The sequence below is a fragment of the Trichoderma virens genome (genome assembly GCF_000170995.1).
Source record: "Trichoderma virens Gv29-8 chromosome Unknown TRIVIscaffold_92, whole genome shotgun sequence".
NCBI classification, from domain to species: domain Eukaryota; kingdom Fungi; phylum Ascomycota; class Sordariomycetes; order Hypocreales; family Hypocreaceae; genus Trichoderma; species Trichoderma virens.
In genome coordinates, this window is record NW_014013657.1 from 1129575 (window position 1) to 1148599 (window position 19025).

The 19025-nt window shown below is 53.1% G+C and overlaps 8 protein-coding genes across 8 annotated transcripts; 4 read left to right on the forward strand and 4 right to left on the reverse strand.

Moving 5' to 3' along the window:
- Positions 1-615: 615 nt before the first annotated feature.
- Positions 616-2006, reverse strand: TRIVIDRAFT_228600 (uncharacterized protein; the record flags this gene model as incomplete). Its single annotated transcript, XM_014094295.1, has 2 exons — positions 616-716; positions 1523-2006. The coding sequence occupies 2 exons, from the start codon at positions 2004-2006 to the stop codon at positions 616-618; spliced, it is 585 nt and encodes a 194-aa protein (XP_013949770.1).
- A 294-nt stretch (positions 2007-2300) lies between these two features.
- TRIVIDRAFT_185016 (uncharacterized protein) lies at positions 2301-4596 on the reverse strand (the record flags this gene model as incomplete). Its single annotated transcript, XM_014094296.1, has 1 exon — positions 2301-4596. The coding sequence occupies one exon, from the start codon at positions 4555-4557 to the stop codon at positions 2470-2472; it is 2088 nt and encodes a 695-aa protein (XP_013949771.1).
- A 374-nt stretch (positions 4597-4970) lies between these two features.
- TRIVIDRAFT_38082 (uncharacterized protein) lies at positions 4971-5456 on the forward strand (the record flags this gene model as incomplete). Its single annotated transcript, XM_014094297.1, has 2 exons — positions 4971-5278; positions 5336-5456. The coding sequence occupies 2 exons, from the start codon at positions 4971-4973 to the stop codon at positions 5454-5456; spliced, it is 429 nt and encodes a 142-aa protein (XP_013949772.1).
- A 1103-nt stretch (positions 5457-6559) lies between these two features.
- Positions 6560-7480, forward strand: TRIVIDRAFT_232664 (putative isoprenylcysteine carboxyl methyltransferase; the record flags this gene model as incomplete). The annotated part of the gene is made up of 1 exon (XM_014094298.1): positions 6560-7480. The coding sequence occupies one exon, from the start codon at positions 6560-6562 to the stop codon at positions 7379-7381; it is 822 nt and encodes a 273-aa protein (XP_013949773.1).
- Positions 7481-7495: 15 nt separating this feature from the next.
- Positions 7496-9494, reverse strand: TRIVIDRAFT_87128 (uncharacterized protein; the record flags this gene model as incomplete). Its single annotated transcript, XM_014094299.1, has 4 exons — positions 7496-7893; positions 7953-8952; positions 9035-9075; positions 9146-9494. 4 exons carry the CDS (start codon positions 9414-9416, stop codon positions 7673-7675), a joined length of 1533 nt encoding a protein of 510 aa, XP_013949774.1.
- Positions 9495-10872: 1378 nt separating this feature from the next.
- TRIVIDRAFT_38629 (uncharacterized protein) lies at positions 10873-13192 on the forward strand (the record flags this gene model as incomplete). The annotated part of the gene is made up of 3 exons (XM_014094300.1): positions 10873-10960; positions 11364-11479; positions 11543-13192. 3 exons carry the CDS (start codon positions 10873-10875, stop codon positions 13190-13192), a joined length of 1854 nt encoding a protein of 617 aa, XP_013949775.1.
- A 238-nt stretch (positions 13193-13430) lies between these two features.
- TRIVIDRAFT_185024 (uncharacterized protein) lies at positions 13431-15074 on the reverse strand (the record flags this gene model as incomplete). Its single annotated transcript, XM_014094301.1, has 2 exons — positions 13431-14900; positions 14962-15074. The coding sequence occupies one exon, from the start codon at positions 14859-14861 to the stop codon at positions 13809-13811; it is 1053 nt and encodes a 350-aa protein (XP_013949776.1).
- An 875-nt stretch (positions 15075-15949) lies between these two features.
- On the forward strand, positions 15950-18439 carry PAK5 (serine/threonine protein kinase, STE family, PAK/STE20-related; the record flags this gene model as incomplete). Its single annotated transcript, XM_014094302.1, has 2 exons — positions 15950-17500; positions 17672-18439. The coding sequence occupies 2 exons, from the start codon at positions 15950-15952 to the stop codon at positions 18437-18439; spliced, it is 2319 nt and encodes a 772-aa protein (XP_013949777.1).
- Between the last annotated feature and the right edge of the window lie 586 nt (positions 18440-19025).

Below are 19025 nucleotides of genomic sequence, written 5' to 3' on the forward strand. Positions count from 1 at the left end.
GCATGTGGCGTTGCTAGTTCCTGATATTTGCAATTGGAGGATGTGGTCGTCATCTGAGACAAAGCTTCGCAAGAGTTGGCGGCGGGGTAATAACGGGTTGGACAAAGAGAAGTGCCTCGTTGGAACTCTGATGAACGCATCTTGCGATTATTTAGCTGCAGATCTGGCGACGCTAGTGAAAAGGACGGATTGAGCCATCTACGTACTAGCAACGATGCGATGCCAGCGATATTAGTACCTACCCGAGGACGCCGTAGGCAAAAGCCTGTCCGTAAGTCCCTGGTTGGAGAAGAACTTACCACGTTCACAAAGCAGTGGCTACTGCGAGCCATTGGCCATTGGGGTGGAATGCCAATTGCGCACGTAAGGAGGGGTCTCTGGTTTAGATGATGTGATGGCCGGCCAGTTTCTTGCCGATCTTGACGCTCGCTCGCTGCACCCTGAAGAGGCGAAGGAGGCGGGTGTTGATAGTAAAAGGAGGGGTCGGGTTTTTCCCTCTGGATAGAAACCTGGTAAGATATGACGCGACATGGCATCATTGGCAAACCCAGTATAGTATCATCATGAGTAAATCAGGCTGGAGGATGCGGTGTTTAGAAACACGGCGGTATTGCATCATTCGTTCGTGTATTGGTATTCCATCGTGGTCTTTTGGCTGGCATTGCTTGAGGTATGCGTGGAATTGGGTAGGAAGCGTGAAGAGATACCGCATGCGGCTGATGAAGATGAATCAGTACGTGATTGTAGGAAAAGAGGTACGATCAATGAGTGCCCATATTGAGAGGCTAGAAAATGTCCAATTGGCTGGATGGTGCTGAAGTTTCTGGTGTTGAATTCGAAAATGTCATCGGGTCTACCTAGAGGTAGGTAAAGAGAGAAAAAGGCTTGGAGATCAGAGTCCAAATGCGCCTTCCATAGCTTATGCTCTTGCAAGAGTGGGAATGTCGGGACGCCTTGCCAAACTGGCAAGAGGACTCTACATGCGTACGAACCTGCTAGGTACAGGTAATCAAAGAGATTGGAGGTTCTACTAATCTGCAGCTGAAAGTATTCTGGCAGTTCTACCTCGGTATTAAACAACCTGTATATCATGAAACCTTGATCGAACCTGCTTAGAATCGAACACCAAGTATCCAGAGCTTGGTAGTCCTAATAATTTAAAGCAAAGCTTGGCCCTCGAAATACATTACGCAGTAAATAATTCACGATCCGCACGTGCAATATCCATCCTCCTTTCCTTTGCTCTCGTCACCATATTTGAGACTGCAATAAGGCCATGGGCCCAGCGGGTTTGACTCACAATCAACCAAGTCCTTGCACACCTCATAATCCCTCGCATCCCCCGTCCTAAAGCAATCAAAATGGCGACACTCGCATCTCCCCAGCGGATACCTCGAATCCCCCGTACTGCAATACGGAAACTCGGGATACAGTGAAAAGTGCCTTTCCGTACAATTCGATCCCGCCGCGCAATAATGGTGCGGATTCTCCTCCAAGAGACACTTTGCCACTCGTGGCTCACATCCACAGACGCCCACGCCTTCGCCATCGCTTCTCTCCCTTATGCAGACGTGGTCATCAAAGTCTCGACATTGGCCAAGGTCGAGGCACATGGATCTCCGGAAACACTCCTTGGCTAGACACTGACACTCGCCGCGCTCGCATGTTGGATACAGACCTCTCGCGGTGTCGCAGTTGAGCGTTGCCCGGCAGTCCTCCGCCATGTCCGTGCTAGAATCGCACGAGTCGGTGAAGTTGAAGCTCATGGCTGAGGGTGTCCGACTTGGAGAGAGGACCTGGGAACAGCCGCTTGCGCTTGCAGTTGTTACTGATGTAGGCACGGGTGTTGGCCGAGGCTCAGACTTTGTCCAGGGCGACAGCGGCAGACAGAAAACATTGGCGCAACTGTGAGACGTGTTGGAACTCTGAGTAAGCTGCGGCATGTCGGGCTCGTCTGTCGAAGAATCCCAAGCGGCGGCGGTCGGTTGAGCTGCCTCGGCGGTCATGCTGGAAGAGGATATGGGAGAGAATGGATATATCATGGTGTTCCGGCTACCACGCGGCGGTTCAGCGGTCGTGGATGATGAAACCGACAATGAGAAGCACAAACTCCCCAGGGCGAAGCAAGCCTTGCTGAACATCATTTCTTTTTGCTTGGTCTATGTCCAAGTGTATTAATCCTATGTATTTTAAAGGCTCTGGTATATACCCTCACCAGCCCGGGATCACGCTGGCCTTAAGTGCATTTCCCACCATCAGTATATCATCGCCAAACAAAAAACGCGCCATGTAACCAAGCTCCCCAAAACTAATATTGTTTGCATTAAACACACGTTTATCCATGTTAGATGACCAAGCTCCAGCGTCGGTGAATAAGTCTAAGAAGCTGCAAGATGTGATGACGAACCCCCATTTGTGGTTTCCATAATTCCATCACATATCTGTGATGCGTTGATGCATCCCGTGCCCTTACAACTTGCTGCTCACCAGGTCACTAGACACAATTGCGCCGCTCATCATGGCTGTCTCGGGCGCAGGCTTGGAGGTGAACAGTTCCCTTCCACCCTGATCCCCCCACCAGGCTACTCCGATGGCTGCTCTTTCTACATCCATTTCTCCATTGATGAGAATGTCCCAGAACCGCTTCTTCACTGGTGCTCGAAGCTTGGGATCTGCAATCATATTCAAAGTCTGTGCCGTGATGGTAAGCCACTCTTCTACCAAAGGCAGAGGCAAGAATGGCAGCGTATCAACCAGGGCCATAGTGAGTGAACTCTGCTCTGAGAAAAGCTCTGGGGCCTCCTGGGTAGCATCTTCTGGTGAAGTACCATCTGGCGATGCAGTATCCGGGGATTGAGGCAGAAGCGTGGTGCCCGCGGTGGGGATGGTATCTCGAAGCATTTCGAGGAGGGTTTCCGCGAGATGAGGCTCCATTGCTGCGATAGGATTAGGAGGAGAGACAATTTGCATGACAGTCTTGTAGGCGACCCGGAACTGCCGTGGGGAGATTTGTTGGGGGAAGGATTCGAATAGCTTGATAATGTAGAAGGGAGTGATGTCGATGGTGAGTGAACTATGCTGTGGGCAGGAGAGGACAGAGAGGATGGCACTGTGAGATGATTCAAAGAGTTCGACCGTGGAGGGAGTCATGGGGCCCTCGTGGGAGAGGTAGGCAGTTGCTGGCTTGATGACTAGAGCTTCGCAGGCTGCTGTAGAGAGCACCAGGGGGAGGTGCTCGGCAACGTTCAAGAAAAACAGGTCCAGCGTCCTTGAGAGGTGTGTGATTGGGGCAGTGGGAGCTTCCAGGGGGCGAATCTCCTTGAGGAACAGCTCAGATGCGGCCGGGTGCCGCGAGAGGCTGTCGATGGAGGTCAGGTAACTGAAAGTATACACCTGGAAAGCGCTGTTGTTGTTCCGGTTAGAGATGAAGTACAAATTCCGCAGAATGTGCAGTGATTTGGCAGCAATTCCTGAGGCAGCCACGGGATTCAACATGCGATGATCAAGCAGACTGCGTGAAACGATGGCCTGGACAACAGCCACAGCGCCAAACAGCAGCTTTCGCAAGACCTGCCACAACACCGGCCACGTCTTTTGGAGAGTCTCAAGGCTCAGCTTGTTGGCCTCAAACGCCGGGTCAATGTCGTTGAATCGATTCAACTGCCAGGCGTCCAGCACTTGACGCGAGAAAACTAGCAGCGCATCGTGTGCGGCCAACACAACGTCCGTATCAGTGGCATGTAGAGCTGCGTAGGCTGCAAGCTTCGACAAGGGGCCAACATTTCCCATCAGGGGGCGCTGGTCCATGGCCTGCAGCAGTTGAAATGAGGGGGTTTGCGAGGTCCAGGAGAGGAGCTGGCCGGGAGCCTCAGTGATGCTCTCTCCAATAACCTGAAGAAACTGGCCTTCGCAGAAGCCTTCCGGGCCGGTGAGAGCCCAGATAGTGACGGGCAATAGCTCATTGCAGTTGATCTGAGCCTTGTGGAAATCAGAGAGTAGAGGAAACGAGAAATTGAGTGCCAGCGCAATTGAAGCGCCAGCGAGCGGTCCATCTTGTCTGTGACTCTCCAGTGCCATATTGGCCGCCAGCACAACCGCCTGCCCAATGATCCCTCTGAGGCTGCTGGAGAGTGCACGTCTGTCGTTGCCCTCCATCCCCATGAGGATGCCTGTCAGAACCAGCAGATGCTGCCACCGTTTTGAATATTCATCGGCGCCCTTGACAACCGCCCGCGTCCAGGCATCGCACTTAATAGCACCTCCCTCGAGAGGCCGGCCCTCGAGCTTGTTCTTGTCGTTCAGGACTTCTTGCTCGCAAACGCGAATCGCGGCGGTGTTGTAGATGCTGATGATTCGGACCGAGGTGCGCAACCCATCGTGTCTCTCCCAGATTGCGGGAGCCGTCAACAGCTGCGATGTGAGAACGCCGAGGTTGAGTGGGTTGGAGAGCTGCGAGAGCAGGTGTGCGGTCGTGCCGATGATTTGTTCCGTCTTGGCCGCATCGTGAAGGTCCTGGTAATGCTGCAAGACGGTGTTGAGGAGTTGATCAGCAGGCATGGTGATGCATCTGCTGCGGCGCGGCTACAATGCGAAATGCACTCCCTTGACAGGCGATGAAGTTGTTGTTTGATCGAAAGCAAAAGGCTGGATGCAGACGCGATTGATGCTGCTGTGGTTTAGTGCATGCTTTTGCCGAGGCTCTAGGGATGACGTCTCCGGGGGTCCACCCCGAAATTACCGTCTGGTCTTTTTACGGTTGGCAGCGACATGCTACAGCAGCTCTGCAGCTCTGCAGCTAGGGAGAGGCTCGCTATTGTGCATCATACAACGACACATGCGCCTTCATCGGCAATCCCAGCGCGGGAGAGAGCAGCGGAAAGGGAGACATCTTAACATGTAAGATGTGTTTACGCAGGAGAAACATCAGACTATTGACCAACAGCCTGCAGTCAACACACTCGATCGCGCAGATGACGCGCCGCCTGATTCCTCCGGCAAACTACACCACTCCTCCGTTCCCGTCCCTCAACGTCCACACTCTATTCGATGCCACGCCCGACAAGAGATACACGCTCTACTACATCAAAGACGTCTGGCGCTTCACAGTAATATGGACCCTCATCGTGTTCGCGCTGTTTCACCTCGGCGCCGTCTTCATCGCCATGTTCACGCACGGGTGGAAGAAGTCGTCGTGGAAGTATCTCTGGATCACACCGATTGTCTATCTGGGAGTCGCTGGGCTTGAGGCTGTACTATCTGGCACCATTGTTGGGGTTATGTCAGTGCTGGATGGGCTACGAAACAAGTACAAAGAAATGCTGACTCTGTTGTGTAGGCTTGGCGCTGTTTACCAGGCGGGATACTACGAGATGAATACTTGGATTCCCTGTACCTGGGGCTTTATCAGTGTTCTGACGCTCATCATCTCCTCCTTTTCGATTCAGGGAGGTCTGTGAAGAGCGGCAACCCGAAATCTTGATTAAGAATCGACTAATGAGAGGCATACCGTACTGCCATGTTATGGAGCAAACCGTATGGATTGACACCGCGTTTATTACTCAACTACGCAATGAACAAAGAGGTGTGATGTACCGCAGCGACATATTGGGGTGCTACGTGTCTGCTCCATCGCTAGCTCACTACTACTGCCGTGGTTTTATCCAACAAGTCAGCTCTAGAGCTAGACAAGGTGACAATGAGGTAAAACGCTGCCTTTACCTCACTGTTACGACAGATGTGTTGACACAGACAGAGGCCATGTCCATATCAACTACTAGCAACAATCGACTCCGAAACCCATAGAAGGGTCCAGATCGCGGAGAAAGTGGTGGCTTGTGGAGACTTTGTTGGTTATGCTGCCCGTTGGAGTTGTAGATGCTTCGACAGATGTCCTGTACACAGCTTTCATGAGAGACAGGGCCACTTGACGGGCACAGTCCGGAAGCTTTTGAAGTCCTATGTACTAGTACATGAAACAATTAAGGTTTTCGAAGAAGATGTAGAACAATCAAATGCAGTTCAAGACTTGGGACACACTCTGGATAATGCATCCCCAACTGTGCCACCGTCAATTTATGGTGTAGCTGCCAAGGTGTGGCTACTGGCCTAGCCCCAGAGCTGCGCCCCTGAGAATCTCTGCAAGGCCCTGAACCCCACCACAAACAGCCCGTAAGCAACTCTCGCCATGGCCAGGCCTTGGCACCTGCATTGCTGCGATACACAAGCATGTATTGTTCTCTGCTGAACAATCTTCGACAAGAATAACCTCGTTTCTCACTCTCTGTTACCGTGCCAAGCCTCAGCCTTATAATAGGACAGAAGAGTCCCCGTGCGCGGCTTGTCCCAGCTGTGAAGCCGAATCTCGCCTACGTATCCTCACGTGCGGGTTGCATAAAAAACCACAAACAAGACGTTATCACCACCATCACACACCAAAGCAGAGACCATCACGAGGGATCATGATATAGACGGGCACTCATTACTGGCGACTCAGTCTCACCGACTCCATCAACTTCTTTTCCCTCAACCGATCGTTTCACCAGAGCACCTGCAATCCACCATGGCAGACTCATTCGCCCCTCAACCTCGCCATCACGACGACCTCCCCCCCTTCCTCTCAGATCCCGGCCGCAACTCTCCGCTGCCGCGCCAGCCCGAAAACCCTCTCAAGCCCTTCTTCCCCGGCCAGCCCAAGTCGCTCTCCGGAATCGCCCTCCGCGCCTTTTGCCTGGGCATCGCCTTCGCCATCAGCATCGTCGGCATCGTGAGCGTCCTGCTCCTCACAGACAGTCCCATCTGGCGCGTCCCGTTCTTCCTCCTCGCCCTCTCTACCTTTCACTTTTTGGAGTTTTGGACCACGGCTGAGCGGAACACCATCGTCGCCGGCATCGACAGCTTCCTGCTCACGGCGAACTGGCCGTCCTACGCCATCGCCCACTCTACTGCCTTCATAGAGTGTACCATCGTCTCCGTCTTTTTTCCTGGTCGACACTGGGCCCCCTTTGGCTCTGGCCAAGTGCTTCTCTTCATAGGCCTCTTTATGGTTCTCGTCGGCCAGGCTGTTCGTTCCATGGCGATGCTGCACGCTGGAGCTAGTTTCAACCACCAAATTCAAACAAGGAGAGCACAATCACATGTTCTCGTGACATCCGGCATCTATGGGTGGATAAGACATCCCAGCTACTTTGGTTTCTTTTACTGGGGCTTGGGCACGCAGCTCGTGCTGGGCAATGTGCTTTGCTTTGCTGCTTACTCGGCTGTGTTGTACAAGTTTTTCCAGGATAGGATCCGTCATGAAGAAGGAAAGTTGATCGAATTCTTTGGCGATGACTATGTAAACTATAAGAAGAGGGTTGGTACATTGATACCTTTTATACGATAGAGCTATGGGCGCAAAATGGGCACGACTGTGGGGGAGGAACCATGATTTATTCTAGCTAGCATTGTAGCATTGCTCAGGGTTAATAAAGGTTGTGAATCCAAATTGTATCGAGATGTCTTGTAATGGCCATCAATTTCATTTTGTGTATTCCTCGCACTTGGCCGAGAATATATTCAAAATTCCTCCCATATCGTGTATCTTTTACGTCTGTATATCTATTGACGTCCTTTAACTTTACGCAATCAAGCAAAACCGCTGTGTACATGTCCAAAGCGAAACCCCAGGCCCGCGTTAGTGGTGCACCATCTGAGGTAACCTACTCACGCTGCCATACTTGGCCTGCCAAGCGTAGAAATACATCAGGGCCGCGAATGGCTGTCCAAAGATTGTAAACGAAACCCAAAATATGACATTTCCAAGAATGCGGCCACCATGACCGAGTTTCATCTTCTCCAGCGGAGTAGTAATGGCGATGAGAGGAAGCTGAAGGAACATGCCGAAGAAAGCGACGCCTGTGTGAAAACGATTAGAAAACAAACTCTCAAATTGAACCTCTCCATCCAAGACATACCGATAATGTTATGTGTTGGAACACCAACAAGAATTTCATGAAGAACGGCAGAAACAAAAAAGACTGCGAAACTGGCAGCGGCCGGGCTCCAGCCTCGTCCGATCATGGGCATATAGACATGGCGCTTGAAGTAAGTATAAACAGGCTTGTTCCACGTCCTCCAGTAGGCGCCCAAGCTCTCACTGTTCCACCAGTCGTCGTAGAATGACCTATCGCCAAACCTCATTATCTCGGCAAGGGCGTTTAAGAAAGATTGGAAGAGCGCAAAGAAGCCGGCCAGCCAGATGACCAAAGAGATTGTCGAGAGTTTCATAAGCCGCTCCAAGATGTTGGGCAAATCAAGAGAGGCAATCTTGTCGAGAGAGTTGCGCAAAACGGGGGTGGCATATTGGGCACTGGCAACCCAAATGAACACAGCAAGGCAAAAGATCTCTCCTAGTCGCTTAAACACGAACACCCATCGAATCTTGTCGGTCCGCGGATAAACAGGTTGGTACACCAGAGTCGGAGCCCACCAGAAGTATACCAAGTTCTTCATCGTCACGTTTTGTGGATAGGGGCAGGATTTGTACAAATCAGGCACTTCCTCTCCCTCAACTGGATGCAGATAGGCGTGACGAAGATCTCGGTTGGTGAATGCATATGATGCCGTCTTGAGCCACACAATGATGGCATGCATCTCGGTCAAAGTGCCAATCAGCGGATGATAGACGTAAAAGTAGACCACAACGGTGGTAATTGCAAGGGCAAGAGTGATGTTGATTCCATGGGCCAAAGCCGCAAGAACCCAGATTGAGTGGAACTTCTTGCGCTCTGCCTCTGACGGGCCAGAGTTGTTGTCCTTGATTCGCTTCCTGGATCCCTCAGCCTGCTTGGCAGCGACCAGCTCTATCAGGTATGCTGCAAACAAATGGCAGGGGATAAGAAAATAAAGCAAAAGACCCAAGAGCACATCTTGACGTCTGTAGTCGTGACACCTGATGCAAATTAAGACGCCGTACTACACCACAGCCAGATGCATGTCAGTGCTACGTCATCCACTTTCATGTCTCGCGACATGTCGAAGCCGCTCCTCTACGCACCTTTTGAATATTCTCAATCATCAATCGGAGATTGCCAACAACTAATTATACGTTAGGGAGATGTTCTCATCAAGAGAAGAAAAATAGTCGCCATTCAGAAGAGAGCCGTACCCAGCACAATGACCATGAGATTGCGGAATCCGAGAAAGCTGGGAGCCGCAGGGGAATCATGGCTCAGGCACGACGGCCGCGTCTGGGAATGCACCGCAGCGACATGGCGATATTTCTTCGGCGGTGTCTTGGAGAGCCGGTTCTTGGTCGTGCCGTTGACGGGCTCCACCGACGTTAGATCTGCTTCACTTTGTGAGGCGTGGCGGCGAGACACGGAGCCGGTAGAGGCCTCGACGCTTGTCGTCGTGGAGGACTCTGCAGGAGGCGCCATGCTCGGTCTCGGTCCTACGATGTCCTGTAGGTGTAACTTGCAAGAGAGGGGGCAAACTCTGCCTCAACCTGAGATGGGAGATGGCAGAAGAGACTGATGGATCGAGGGACATGAACAGGGACAAGCTACTACTGATCAAGCTTCAGCTACTAAGGGAGGGGCTCTTGGCCAGCATTGAGTTTATCTTGCCGCAGCCCGCGTACCTCGTACTAATGCCGTGTTCTCTACGTGTACTGATATGTACTCTGCCGGTCGGCAAATTGCCTCATATGCCTCGGTGTAAATCCAACGTATCGGCGTCGACCGAAATGAGTCCTATCTAATGTAAGGGTGACGACTAAGATGGAGCCGGGCTGAGAGGGCATTTCCCTTGTTCCAAAACCGCATGAAAAAGGTGACTTCGTATTTTAAGTGCGGTTGAAGGTAATAACAGGTACATGGCCTGCGTTAGTCGCTGTATCGTCAAATTGACCAGTGGCGGCATTAGCGGAAAATAGCGGGTATCGACTGCTGGGTTCCGAAGCGGTGGGGCGCAGGAGCTTGAACAAGGGCATCTGCTTCAGTGCAGTTAGCAGGTTGCAACGCCTGGGAGAGAAAAAAAAAGCATGTGAAAGCTGCGGTTTGCCAAGCACCGAACATTTGCATGAGCATCATCTGGAAGCCTGTCAGGAGCAGTTCGTCCGGCTAAGGCAAATTCTCTGTGGCAGAATACCGAATATGCAATAGTAGAGCCGTGTTCTACCTACCGATGTCTCAAAGTCCCTCGCAGGCATCTCTTAGTCCCAGGCACTAACAACAGCGTTGCAAAGTTTATGCTCCATGCAGTGGCAAGCGTGCATATACATGGAATCTAGTATGGTGTCTGGAGTACTACCACCTTACACCTTGCAGATGAAAACTGATAAGCTATCAACATATCTGAAACTCCGTACGGCGTGCTTGCAGAGAGTGTCCAGAGTTTCTCTCTCCCATAACGTGGACCGCAAACCACGTGAGAATTCGCTGTTGGTCATGCGGTAGTCACAGCCGCAGTCACACTCATGTTTTTTGATAACGCTTTAAGACAATGGAAGCAATCAGGCCCGATTTCATCCCAGTTTCCGCCACTCATGTTCCCCAATAGAGTACGAGTGATTTACCACATGGATATAGCACTTATTCTAGGATTGCTGACTAAGGCCAGAACGACCTCCATGCATCACATGACCTGCAGCCAATCAGAGCTTGTTCTTCGCCTGACGCTCTCAAGGCGCGGGCCTCACAGAAATGAGACTTTCATCTTCCCAAGCAATCCTGCAAACTGTCCATTGAAGCCTATTTCGACTAAGAATTATTCTTATTCTTATTGGAGAGGCGTGTAAAACTACCGTCATACTATATTTCATCCGCTTATCCGTAGCATCTGTCGAATTTACCACTCCGGTGCATGATCAGCGATTAACGAGAACACGCGACGATGGCTTATGAGCCTCGTGGTGAGCATGGCGATCGAGGAGGTGGCGGCCAGGGCCAAGATGGCGCATATATGAAAGTTCGCGGTCGAAGTGAGTCTATTCTTCATACTCCAGATCTCATTCACACTATATACCCCTCTTGTGGTCTTTGTCTTTACCCTCTGGAGCCTGCTCGTTCGTAGCTTGATGCCCATTATTCGGCTAGCCAATAGCTTGCAAGGGTAGATATACCCTACGGCAAGCTGTCCCTTATACAGAGTATTATTCTTGATAGTCTCTTCGTTTGCCTTGAACGGAAATCATGATCTACTATCTGGCTGTTAAACATGTTTGGGCAAGTGCCCTGCTGAGATGTCTATGGCGCCGCTTACTTGAGCATACCTCCTGTCTTGTCACCCGGTTTAACCTAATCCACCAATATTGTCAACCATGGATCAGGATGAGATAGTTCAGTATCATTCAGAGCAGGAGGGGCTAATCGGTAACTCAACAGGGCCTGTGACGGACTACAGCGCAAGTGTCCTTCACTGGATGCGAGACCGCGCTCCTAACTACAGAGGCGGCTATACTGGCGAGAGAGAACGCCCAAGCGCGAGCTACATCGTGGATGTGAGAAACAAATCGACCTTTGAACAGGGCCTCGACCAATGAAGTAGACTAACGCTCCTGGAGATGATTCCACCAGCAGGACGACCAGTATTTCCCGCTGATTCCATCCCGGCCAAGCACCTCCACTCATCGCTGAACAAAATCAAGCATCCTATCAATGTTGTTCGATGGACCCCTGAGGGACGCAGGCTGCTTACAGCGTCAACCAGTGGTGAATTCACCCTCTGGAACGGCACCGGCTTCAATTTTGAGACGATTATGCAGGCCCATGATTCCGCTATCCGTGCCTTGGAGTACTCGCACAGCGATGACTGGCTGATATCTGGCGACCACGACGGAGTCATCAAGTACTGGCAGCCAAATTTCAACAACGTCAAGAGTATCAATGCTCACACAGACCCAATCCGAGATCTTGCGTTCAGTCCCAATGACTCCAAATTTGTCACTGCCTCGGACGACTCTACCCTCAAAATCTTCGACTTTGCTCTGGGTCAGGAAGAGTTGAAGCTTGAAGGTCACGGCTGGGATGCCAAGTCTGTTGACTGGCACCCAACCAAAGGCTTAATCATTTCTGGTTCCAAGGACCACTTGGTTAAGCTTTGGGACCCTCGGACAGCGCGAAGCCTGACCACTCTCCACGGCCACAAGAGCACCATCACCAAAGTCTTGTTTGAGAAGAAACTCGGCCGGTGCTTTGCAACGTCGGCTCGAGATCAGACGGCCCGCGTCTTTGATCTGCGAATGATGAGAGACATTGTACTCTTAAAGGGTCATGAAAAGGACATATCAACCTTGACCTTCCACCCCATTCATGCCAACCTCCTTTCCACCGGTGGCATGGACGGATCACTCTTTCACTATATGCTGGACACACCGAACCCCCCAGCTGGCCAACCTCTGACCGTCGCCCCTTACGACAGTCTCGACCCAGAATCGACTCCAGCCCAATCAGTTTGGCCCACGCACAAGGTTCCGTTTGCACACGACTACGCCATCTGGTCTCTGGACTGGCACCCCCAGGGTCACATCCTGGCGTCCGGCTCCAACGACCGCATCACCCGATTCTGGGGTCGTGCCCGACCTGGTGAGACTGAAATCTTCCAGGACCGGTACCATATTGGCGAGGCAGCTGCCGAAGCACAAGGCACATGGGATCGTCGCGGCAATCGCCGTCAGCGCCAGGAGGAAGAGCAGCGCGAGCTGGAGGACGAGATGGATGCTCTTGTCGATCAGGATGCTCAAAAGCCCACTGTTCCTGGCTTGACTGGGGGCATCCCTGGTCTACCTTTGGGCGGAGGTGCTGTTCCTGGCCTCGGTTCGAGTATCCCACCGCCGCCGATTGTGCCCGGTGTCGGTGTTGGCTCAGTAGCTCCTCCGCCGCCGCCTCCGCCACCATTTGGCATCCCCGGCTTCAACGGAGCACCGCCGCCTCCATTGCCTGGTCTTGATCCCCATAACCCTCCAGACCCGGCAAAGCTCCTCGAGCTGATGCAACAGGCCGGCGTCCCAATACCTCCCCCAGGATCTCTTCCTCCAGGTCTGATCCCACCGCCGGGAGGGATTCCTCCTCCACCGGGCAACTTCCAGCTGCCCATCCCTCCTCTAATGAACCCTGCCGACATGGATCCAAACCGTCGGCGTGCACCTCTTCCTAGTCAAGAAGAGAGCCTCCGCCAGGAGCAACGCCACGGAAAATACACCCGCGCCCGGTAGAATGCGACACTCATTCCGGTTTCTTGAGAGTATTGAGAGGTTGATCAGTCGATACCCCCTCTTTTCGGCGTTTGGTGGCATAGGGATGGACATGTGAAGCGGCCTCTTGTCACGGCCTTTCTAGTTTGAAGAGATTGTCATTCTACGTATACTTTGAAGGCACGTCGCGTTTGCTTTATTTATTTATTTTACAGTTGTCACATTACAGAGTAGGGTTCACAGGATTATAGCGGCTAATCAAGGGGACATTTCAAATCTGATTTCTATCTGATGGGGGCTAATAGTATATAAAGTACATGTGATGCTGTGCTGTGTGCTGTGTGATGTTGCTGGTTGCCTATGTCTATTTGAAAGGTAAAGGTGGCAATGAGAAAATGCATGTGAGTGGCATAAATATCGAACATGTCGCTCTCGTATGGCATTGTAGATGCCGATGATAAAAAGCAAAACGTCAGATCTATAGTCGCACATGTCGTGGCGTGGCGGTAACAAAAGAGAAGATGGTGTGGTAGGTGGTGATAAAGTGCGCAATCAATTTCAGCTTCGGATACACAGAACGGCCAGTTCCACCAAGATGTAGCCAGGCTATCTCGTCTCCCTCGCAACGTCAAGAGCCTCACGCAGAAGACGACCGTCCCTTTGCAAAGGACTTTTGCCTCTCGTTGTAGTCCTTGATGATCAGGGAGCAGGTGGTGTCGGCGCAGAGCCTCCTTCTCCGCTGCATGGGCAGCTGGTTGGCGAACTCGAGGCCACTGGCGCGCTCCACAGCCTCGACGGGGACCTCGAAGTCGGTGATGGGCTTGGCGTTGTCGATGGGGGCGTTGGGCAGGACAAAGGCACCAATAGCGACGTTGCCGCCGACCCGGCCGTCCTCGGCGAAGATGACCTTGTAGAAGTGCGTGGGCACGGCGACAGAGGGCGGAGTGCCAATCATCTCGTACTTGACATACCACTTGTTGTCGACGGGGTCTTTCTTGGGCAGATACAGGGGCCCCGTGACGATGCGCACCGAGGGGTATCTTTGCGTCAGGCGGCGGCAAAAGTCCTCAAAGTGTGCCCAGTAGTCGCGGTTGAAGCCCTCGCCGACCTGGGGGCTCATGTTGGTCAGGTAAAACGTCTCGTCCATGGCTGCCTGCGACCATTTTGCGTCTGCGGCCGGCACCTGATGGCCCCTATCGTAGCCGCTGCGGTAGTAGTCCTTGAGCAGGGCGCGGAACTTTGCGGGCACGGCGGTGTCCTCGAGGAATTGGCTGTTCTTGCGGTCGCCGTCGCGCTTGGCGAGAGACTCGGGGGTGATGTGCTCGACGACCCAGTGGGGGTTGCGCGTGCGCCGGTCGTAGCTCGAGATGAGGGCGGCACGGCTGGCGATGTCGGAGACGGGGCCCGGGAAGCCATATTCGAACAGGCCGCCTGGGTTGACGGGCGCAGAGCCCAGGGGCGATGATGAGGGAGCGCCCGGAGCCCCAAAGACTTGGCTGGCCGGGATTGTGGCGACGGCAGTCGAGGAAGAGGCGATTGCTGTGGAGGAGAGGGAAGAAGAAGAGGGAGCGAGCGTGGGTTGCATGTCTGCCAACTTGTCTTTGCTGGGACGCAGAGAGTAGAGAGCGGCGGTGAGAGCGGCGCCTCCTCCAGCGCTGAGAGCAGCGATGGCAACTGAAGTCTTGATCATGGCGACGTTATATATAGGCAGACTGGTTTATATATGTACCTATATAAATACACATGAGCAAAGTGCTACTAGGTAGTATAGAGACAGAGAAGAAAAGTACAGAGAAGTAGAAGCGTTTAGAAGCGTCAGAGTACGTCAGGCGAAAGGCCAAGACCAGCACGAGGAGAGGCCAAGCTGCTCACGGGATTTGGTCGACAGAGGGGTTGATCACCGCATCAGCTGCAATGTCTCGAAAGAAAGCGCTGACGTCGCACCGGGCTGAAGGCGCACGAGACCCCTGGCAAGGCTGAAGGGGAACCAAGGGAAAAAAAAAAAAAAGATGGAACATTGGAAAAAAAAGAACATCCATTGATGGAAAATAGATTAGCGGGGCTTTTCCCATTCAAACTCGCCCAGGGCTCCACGCCTGAGACTTAGCGGCTTTTCCACAGCGGGTGCGGAGCCTTGCGACAGCCTCAGGGTTAGCGCTCCCTTTAGGCTCCCCTCAGGCGGTCGCTTTTCGCCTGCCAGGGGCTGCAACATGGATTGATGCTTATTGATTCGATGGCATTATGTGGCATAAGCCAGGGGGGAAAGTGCGTTTCTGCTTCTCAGTAGTACCGACCTGTACTTTATTTTTTATTTTTTTATCTATCTTTTTTGCTGTTTCTCCATTCCCATCTTCTTCAAGCGTGCTTTTTCGGGCTTCTTCTCCATGGTCTGGGAACCATCTCTGGACTCCTCTCTGCGCGCCTCCGAGATCCGTCGCCGTCGCCCTCTCCGCCTCTGCCTCTGCCAGTCCACCGCCAGTCTCCCGCTGAGAGAGAGGGAGGCCAGTGGAAGCAGCTTACTGGCCCCCGCGTGACTGGACTGCGCTGGACTGCGCTGGACTTGGACTGGCCCTTTTAGACTCGCTGATCCATCCGCTCGGCGCAGCAGCCTAGCTCAACTCGCAAGCTGCGACTCGACCGCTGTGGCCGCTACAGCTGCCACGCTACAGCGCTGGTGGCACGCTGAGCCGGGTTAGGCTCTAGGGGACCGAGACACACTGGAACCCCTATAACGACACGGACGAAGCGACCCGACGACATCACCTCGTGTGCGGTATCATGCAGTACCCCCATGCCGGCAGCCTCCCCAACGGCTTCTCGTCAGCGCCCAGCTACTCGGCCACCAAGCACAAGGCCATTGAGGATGCTCGTGCCGCCCAGGCCATCGTGCTGCGCGAGTGCGCTGACGCTGGCCGGGAGGCGCCGCCCTACAAGCTGCTGGAGCTCATCGGCAAGGGCAGCTTCGGGCGCGTGTACAAGGCCGTGGGCACCAAGACGAGCCAGCTGGTGGCCGTCAAGGTCATCAGCATCGAGGAGGGCGACGGCATCCAGCCGGGCGCGGCCGACACGCTGGGCGACATCATCAAGGAGGTCAACACGCTGAAGCTGCTGAGCAACAGCGGCGCGCGCAATGTCAACGCCGTCGTCGACACTCATCTGGTGGGCCAGGCCGTGTGGATGGTGACCGAGTATTGCGCTGGCGGCAGCGTCGCGTCGCTGATGCGGCCCACGAGCGGCCTGGCTGAGCGCTGGATCATCCCGATTCTGCGCGAGGTGGCCGAGGCGCTGTTCTGGGTGCACAAGCAGGGCATCATCCACCGCGACATCAAGTGCGCCAACGTGCTCGTCACCGAGGCCGGCGGCGTGCAGCTGTGCGACTTTGGTGTCGCTGGCATCATGGAGACCAAGTTCGACAAGCGCAGCACCATCACCGGCACCCTGCACTGGATGGCCCCGGAGCTCTTCGACCCCCATGTCGCCTACGGCATCGAGGTCGACATCTGGGCCTTTGGGTCCATGGCCTACGAGATCGCCAACGGCCTGCCGCCAAACGCAACCGCCAGAATCAACATCCAGCAGTTTGGTGCCTACCTCAAGCAGCATCGCCCGCGGCTGCAGGGCGACAAGTTCTCCGACAACCTCAAGAACCTCATCGCCTTCTGTCTGGTCGAGGATCCCAAGCGACGGCCGCCTATCGAAGAGATCCAGCGGCACCCCTACATCTTCAACACGCACGACAGATATCCAACCGTGTCTCTCTCCAAGCTGGTGGCCGACTATAAGCACTGGGAGTCTCAGGGTGGCAGTAGGCAATCTCTCTTCTCGGCTGGTGGTGCTCAGGGACCGCGCAAGGACCGATCTCCGGTCCGTCAAAGCGGTTGGGACTTTGGGAATTTCGACGAGGTGGACGAACTCATGTTCCAAAACACGGCCAAGCCGCGTGCTGCCCCCGAGTACTACCCCAGCGTCGCCTCGAGCCCCGAGAACACGGCGCGGCCAATGCAACGTCGTCGCAGGCGCCCGCCTCCGACCATGAAAGAACTCAAGGCCCCTCTAGAAAAGGTGTTTGATCCGTACACAATCACCAATTATGGCGACAACTCGCGAGCCTGGTATGGCAGAATACCGATGCCACCTCCAACTTCAGCTCCACCGCCATCCTCCCAGAAGAAATCGAAGCCAGAGCCCAAACCAGAGTCGGCAGCGCCGGCTCGCGAGTCGTTGATCGATCTGGATCTTGCGTTTGACGACACCCCGGCGACGCCCAGCCTTGGCGAGGAGACAATCAAGCCAGCCACGCGGCCCATCTCGATTGACTTGAGCGGATCTGTTGACGAGCGACGCAAGACTCAGGACTGGGACTTTCCAACCAAACGGGCCACTCAGGAATGGTCGTTTCCTACTTCAGACAAGCGGGATACGCAGGAGTGGACGTTTCCTTCTAACAAGCGCGAAACCCAAGAATGGAAATTTCCAACCACGGAGAAACGGAATACACAGGAATGGAGCTTTCCTACGGAGGACAAACGAAGCACGCAAGAGTGGACGTTTCCCACAGCCAAACGCGATACCCAAGAGTGGACTTTCCCTGCCATGACGCCCAGCTCAGCCACCTTTGCTCCCAATGCAGACACCTATAGCGATAATGAGGATTTCTCTAGTGACGCACATGTACCTCAGCCGCATCAATTTGACGACATGGGCGCCTCGACGAATCGGGACTCGTCCATGAGTCTCATTGACCTCGATGCTTCCTTGGCAGATGAAGGGGGGTTCAGTGCCCCTGGTTCGTTCGTGCCAAGCTCTCATGTGCGATCATCCGACTCGGTTCACGGATCTCTATCGTTCGACCTCGAGCTCGATGCCGAGGCGGAAATCAACACGAGAGAGCCCTCTCTATACATAGACGATGACATGGAGTCGGTCCCTTCTCTCACGCGGCAACTGAGCGACTTGCAGAGCACGCCCACCACGCCCGATGAAAGGCCAAACATTGCATGGGAGTCGTCCGGCCTGGGGATCATGACGAGCGCTCGGAACTCCTTGATGGCTTCCCTCCCGCCTCTTCCCAGTGCACCCTCTCCAAATGTTCTGCAGGGCTTGGGCTCACAAGAGGACTTGAAGAACGAACTACATCACATTATATCAAGTATGAGAGAACACCTCCAGTACGCGAATGACTGGCTGAAAACATTTGATACCCCGACGACGGAAGAAGACGAAGAAGATCATCACAACGACGAAGAGGAGGAAGAGGAGGAAGCATAGCAAGCATAGCATAGCATTTTGCACTTTATCTGGGCCCTTTTTTTTTTTTCCCCTCGCATAGTTATTGGCTACTACATCATTTATTTTTACAGCTGTCTCATCTACACAGCTGATTCAAATCGCCATACATATACATAAACTACCACCACAACAACAACATCCTTTACATATACCCCCTGCGCGCCGGTCGAAAAGAAGAGGAAGAGGAAGAGAGAAGGGAAAGAAGTTAATGTCGAATTTCTAATACTCCCCAGCTCGTGTTTTTTTCGTCGACGACACAACGTAACGTTGTATGATACAAATGAATGAAAGGAGGATGTTTTCTATTTTGAATTTTTTTTTTTTTTTTTTCTGAAAGCATGCGACGCTTTGTTTTTTTACTTTTCTGTTGGTCACACTTTTTTATATATATTATTGTTATTATTTTTGTTATACAGGGGGCACATTATGCTTTGTATTTGTTGTCGTTTGGCCTTCACGAGAAACTGAATATTCTTGTTATTTTGGAAAATAGAGAGCGTTTGTTTGTTGTCTACACTTGATCATGCCACCTGCATTCACCTTTCGTCATTGGCGATTAGACGCT